The 6,192-nt window shown below is 49.2% G+C and overlaps 1 protein-coding gene across 1 annotated transcript in view; it reads left to right on the forward strand.

Annotated features, from left to right (window-relative positions):
- INPP5B (inositol polyphosphate-5-phosphatase, 75kDa) overlaps positions 1-6,192 on the forward strand; it is a 95,297-nt gene that overhangs the window by 10,008 nt on the left and 79,097 nt on the right. The window contains exon 7 of the mRNA XM_011955648.1: positions 3,886-4,026. Within this exon, the coding sequence (XP_011811038.1) occupies positions 3,886-4,026 (141 nt within the window). The remainder of the gene's footprint in view (positions 1-3,885; positions 4,027-6,192) is intronic.

Here is a 6,192-nt window from a genome sequence, read left to right on the forward strand (position 1 = left end):
TGCTGCCTCAGCCTTCTGAGTAGCTGGGATTACAGGCACATGCCACCATGCCTGGCTAATTTTTGTATTTTTAGTAGAGACGGGGTTTCACCATATTGGTCAGGCCGGTCTCGAACTCCTGACCTTGTGATCTGCCTGCGTTGGCCTCCCAAAGTGCTGGAAACACAGGTGTGAGCCACTGTGCCCAGCCTGGCCTCATTTACTCTTTACCACGATCTTACAAGGGAAGTATTATCTATGTGTCTGTTTCATAGATGAGGAAACTGAGGCTCAGAGAGGATAAGAGCGTTGCCTGAGTACCTAGCTGGTAAATGATAGAGCCAGGATTAGGCAGGATTATATAGTTCTACTCCAGGCCAGGCACGGTGGCTCATGCCTGTAATCCCAGCATTTTGGGAGGTTTAGATGGGTGGATCACTTGAGATCACGGGTTTGAGACCAGACTGGCCAACATATAGTGAAACCCCGTCTCTACTGAAAACACAAAATTAACTGGGCGTGGTGGCCCACACCTGTAGTCCTAGCTACTCAGGAAACTGAGGCAAGATAATTGCTTGAACCCAAGAGGTGGAGGTTGCAGTGAGCTGAGATCGCGCCACTGATTGCCAGCCTGGGTGACAAAGCGAGACTCCATCTCCCCACCCCCCTTTAAAAAAAAAAAAAGTTCTACTCCAGAACCTAAGCTCTTGGGTGTTTTGCTCTAGTGCTTCTTTAACTCATGGCACCCTCTTGCCTGTAAACAGCTCAGGAAGGCTTCATGTAGGAGGTGAATTTTTGTGGAGAGAGCTGAGCCAGGAGAGGTCAGCAGAGAGCATCTCATAAAGGGTCTTAGCTACCCAGCAAAGAGCCATTAAGGAATTTTAAGCTGGAGAGTGATAAGGCAAGATTTGCAAGTTAGAAAAGTTCCTCTGGCAACAGTATAGAAAAAGAGAGGCCAGAGCAGGGAGATAGGAATGTATTGGAATGGCTAAGGAATGGAAAATGAGACTGGGACTTGGGAGAGCCCTGGCGATGGGAATGGGGAAGGAGGGGTGGACTTGCAAGATACAGAGGTCAAACTGATGAGAATGAAAGCACCATGGGGGCAGTGAGTTTGGGTTACTTTCACAACTTCATCCGCAGATATAAGAACAGTGCTGGCCTGCATGGTGGCTGACGCCTGTAATCCCAACACTTTGGGAGGCCAAGGCGGGCAGATCACAAGGTCAGAAATTCAAGACCAGCCTGACCAATATGGTGAAACCCCGTCTCTACTAAAAATAAAAATAAAAAAAAAGATTAGCCAGGCATGGTGGCACGTGCTTGTAGTCCCAGCTACTCGGGAGGCTGAGGCAGGAGAATCACTTGAACCCGGGAGGCAGAGGTTGCAGTGAGCCAGGATCGTGCCACTGCACACCAGCCTGGGTGACAGAGCGAGACTCTATCTTAAAAAAAAAAAAAAAGCAACCAACCAACTAAACAAACAAAAAACAGTGCCTGGCATATAGCAGGCACTTAATAAGTATTTGTTGACTGCATGAACAGAGGTTGGTAGCTATGAGAATGAAAGAGAGGAGTCAAGGATGACTTCTTTCTTTTAGGATTGGGTGTGTGTCTTGCAGTCCTCTTACCTGCTCATCCTTCTGAAGTCCACACCACACCTGGGGTAACCAGCAGAGAAACTCTGTACCAACCAACTTCTCTGAGTGCTTGTCATGATGGGGATTTCCTTAGGGAGGGACCTGGATGAGAAGGGACTCTCACTATTTACAGACTCTTAGATATCCACCAGCCCAACTCTTTCATTTTACTGGAGGCACTAAAGGCAAAAGGAACTAGTTTTTTTTCACCCAGTCCTTGATGGATAATGTTGTACAGCAAAAAAGGCCAGAGAGTGGAAGTGTCTTGGCTAAGAGTCTACTATTAGAGAAACTTCGGCTAACAAGAGATCACAGTTAGCTAACATTAATTGAGCACCTACTGTGCGCCAGACATTTTTCTAGATATCGAGACAATGCACAACAACTGTATTTCTCCGTTTAGTCTTCTGAACAATACTAAGAAGCAGATATCCTGTTTTACAGACGACTAAATTGACACAGAGGAGGCAAGTAACTTACCCAAGATCAATCATCAATTGATAGGAGCTGGGTGTGGTGGCTCACACCTGTAATCCCAGCACTTTGAGAGGTCAAGGTTGGCGGATCATGAGGTCAGGAGTTCGAGACCAGACTGATCAACATGGTGAAACCCCGTCTCTACTAAAAATTCAAAAATTAGCCCGGCGTGGTGCCGCATGCCTGTAATCTCAGCTACTCAGGAGTCTGAGGCAGGAGAATTGTTTGAACTCAGGAGGCAGAAGTTGCAGTAAGCGGAGATCACGTTACTGCACTCCAGCCTGGGCAGCAGAGGAATACTTTGTCTCTAAATAAATAAATAAATAAATAAGGAAAATAAAAATAAAATTGAAGTAATAGGACCAGGTTTGAAACTTCAGGTTCTGATGCCAAAGCCCTCGGAGTTCAGAGATTTCAGTGCAGATCCCAGCTCTGTTACTTCCTAGATGTGAATGTGAACACTACATTTTATCTATTTTTTATTTTATTTTATTTTTTTTGAGACAGATTCTAGCTCTGTCACGCAGATGATCCTCCCACCTCAGCCTCCCAAAGTGCTGGGATTATAGTATGAGCCTGGTCCTACTATATTTTATTTTTTCAGACCTTGGCTTTTTAATTTATACAATGGAAGTATAAACTTGCTTTCTCCAATAATCCAAGAGTTTTGTGAGGATCAGACAAGGCCAAGTACGGGTTAATAGTATGTAAATGCTGAAGATAACTTAAAAGCTGCGTCTGGCAGTGCCATAGTCAGGACTGGAACTCAAGTCTTCTCATATATCATGTCCTTGCACATCCCATTCAGTTCGGTCAGGTTCATGATGCTCTACAAACAGAGCAGGCAGGATAGCAGAAGGGTTAAGAGCAATTGTTCCAGAGTCAGACAGTTTGAGTCAGAGGGTTTGAGTCAGAGACAGAGGTGACTCAAGAATTTCTAGAAAGGAGAGTGGCAGTCTGATTAAGGGAGAAACAGAGGACTTGTCTTGATATATTTCATAGTAAACACACTGCTTACTTAGAGTGTGTGTTTCTCTAGCGTGGGCTGCCAACTGCTGGTGGAGGTTATGGGTGGTGAAATCCCCCAACCCTCTGGCATCTGTTTGAATCCTCCACTCTGCTAGTCACTCTGCGACCTTAGACTTAACCTCTCTGAACTTGGTTGCCTTGTATATAAAATTGGAATAATAGGCCGGGGGTGGTGGATCACGCCTGTAATCCCAACACTTTGGGAGGCTGAGGCGGGTGGATCATGAGGTCAGGAGATGGAGACCATCCTGGCTAATATGGTGAAACCCCGTCTCTACTAAAAATACAAAAAATTAGCCGGACATGGTGGCACGTGCCTGTAGTCCCAGCTACTCGGGAGGCTGAGGCAGGAGAATCGCTTGTATCCGGGAGGCAGAGGTTGCAGTGAGCCGAGATCGCTCCACTGCACTCCAGCCTGGGCGACAGAGCGAGATTCCGTCTAAAAAAAAAAAAGAAAGAAAGAAAGAAAAAGAAGAAGAAAAAAAGAAAATTGGGATAATAGTTTCCTCCTCATGTGTTACGAGGAGTAGGAAGATAGTATTTATACGAAGCACAGACCCTGGCACATAGTTACCGTGAGGTTCAAGGAATGGCGGTGGTCTCTGCCTTGTTCATAATTATTCTTGCAGTTGAACCTTAGTGCGCACAGAACTCTTCTGTGCGCGAGAGATAGAGGGGTGAAGTCTCTCGGGATAATGCAGTCATGCAGAACTGGCTCATCAAGTCCGTGGCTCAATCTGTCCCCTTTGTTCCTGCACAGGATTCGATTCTGCGACCCGGGATCCTGAATTCCTGTGGCTGTCTCGGTACAGGTGCGCAAAGCCGGAGCTGGAGCTGCCAACGCCGCGCGGTTGTAACTCGGTTCCAGGTACCTGGCCAGGGTATGCGACAATTGGCGGAGGCAGGTATCCGTCTCGGAAGGAGCGGTGGTTATTGGAGGAGATCCGCCCACAGGGGGCGGGCTCCGTTCTGTTTTGGGGCGGAGCGATGGAAAAGACAGGCTTTCGATTGATGGAGAGGGCACATGGGGCGGGTTCGTCTGGGGGCGGAGCGCGCGGGGCGGGCGGCGGGATGAAGAGCTTGAGGAAGCAGACAGGGAAATGTCTGCCGCCGCCGGCTCCCGGGAGCGCGACTCTGCAGGTCTGGCGGGCGGCGGGAAGCTGGGCTCGGGAGCTGGGCCGGGGGCGGCGGTGGGCCCGGCCCTCGGGTGGGCAGGGTCTGCGGTTTGGCTAGTGGAGGCACGGGGCGAAGACCAAAGTCCTGGTGGCCCTGCGGAGGCGGGGACACTGGGGCAGAAGTTCTGTGATGTTCTTCTCAGGCGGGCGTGACGAGGGTAGGCGGGTGGGAATGGGGTACTCGGGAATCCGGAGGCTGGGGTTTTAGTAAAGCCCCGTTCTGAACTCGCTGTGTGACCTCGGGCCACTCGCTGCCCCTCTCTGGGCCTGTTTCTCCATCTCAGCTTGCTTTTCAATCCTGACCTTCGAGTTTGTCGCTTGGGGCGGGGGCGGGAGGTGCACTGCCTATGATAGAGCCTTCCTTTGGGTGAGGTATGGTATGTGTTGGGACTCTGTCAGTCCTCAGCCCTTGTGATGATAGCGGAGTGCACAGGGCTGGAGTCTTGGGGAGCCCTGTCTACTCTGGGACCAGAGGTCACAATGAGGTTACAGGTTATAAAGGGACTAGGTTTTTCTCACCCAGCTGTTGGTGGATAATGGGGAGCACAGAAGGCCAGTTGCTGAGCAGGAGCTTGTCGTTTGGAGATGGGAGGCTCAGGGCTGAAATTTGGGTGAGTCCGTGCTCTGGGAGGACCTGCAGACCTGTCTTTTTTTGTCTAGCTCCGGGGTTTTCTGCAAGGGCCCCTGGTGCTTTTTTCCCCTTGGGTGTGTCCGTGAGGCTCCATTTATGTGCGAGCTTTGGCATGACCCCTAGTACCTATTTGTGACAGTCATTTACCAGCAATGAAGAGTCTGTCAAGTAGCTGTGTAAAGTGTGGGCCAGCACTCCACTTGCTCTTACAAGGCTTGGAAACTAGGAGGGGCAGGGAGGAGTGGCATGTTCACAAGAGTTTGTAAAATGAGAGGAAACGAGGTGAGCAGAGGACTTCCTCAGTGCTTATGTTTCTCCTTCATTGCAGCCACCACAAGGTGCGATTGAAGCGCCTGATGGTGCTGATAGTTTGCATCTTCCTTGGGCTTATCTCAGAGTTCACTATCGCTTGAGTTTCCATGACATCCTGGGCTATGGTGCTGGGACAGGTGAGAGTTTAAGAGCACACCATCTCCTTGCCCCTTCATAACAGACTGCCAGAATCCAGACAATTGGCAGAGGACAAAGCCAATGGCAGCAGAAAGAGATGGGTGCTGTGTTCTCAGCCAGTACACCAGAGCCAGGCCATGCAGGCACTTCATCCCCTTAGTCTTCTATGAGAAGTCAGGCCAGCCAGCTCTGAAAGCAGTTAGCTGCCCGGAGTGAGAAATGTTGAGGGATTTCAATCTTTCATTTCTTTTCAAAAAACAGAGACTAGCCATATGCTGGAGAGGAATTATTGTTAAGGTTTCGGTTTTATTTTTATTTTAAAGTAATTTGAAAGCTGAGCGTGGTGGTGCGTACCTGTAGTCCCAGCCACTTGAGAGGCTGAGGTGGGAGGCTTGAGCCCAGGAGTTCGAGGGTGATGTGCACTATGATTGATCCTGTGAATTAGCTGCTGCACTCCAGCCTAGGCAACATAGTGAAACTGTCTCTAAAATAAATAAAGAAATAGTTTAAAAAATTTTGTCAGCCAGGCGTGGTGGCTCACGCCTGTAATACCAGCACTGTGGGAAGCCAAGGTGGGCGGATCACCTGAGGTCAGGAGTTCGAGACCAGCCTGGCCAACATGGCGAAACTCTGTCTCTACTAAAAATACAAAAATTAGATGGGTGTGGTGGTGCATGCCTATAATCCAGGTACTCGGGAGTCTGAGGTAGCAGAATCACTTGAACCCAGGAGGCAGAGGTTGCAGTGAGCCTAGGTCGTGCCACTGCACTCCAGCCTGGGAGACAGAGTGAGACTCCATCTCAAAAAAAAA

Source organism: Colobus angolensis, unplaced genomic scaffold (assembly GCF_000951035.1).
Source record: "Colobus angolensis palliatus isolate OR3802 unplaced genomic scaffold, Cang.pa_1.0 Scaffold4, whole genome shotgun sequence".
Lineage (NCBI taxonomy): Eukaryota > Metazoa > Chordata > Mammalia > Primates > Cercopithecidae > Colobus > Colobus angolensis.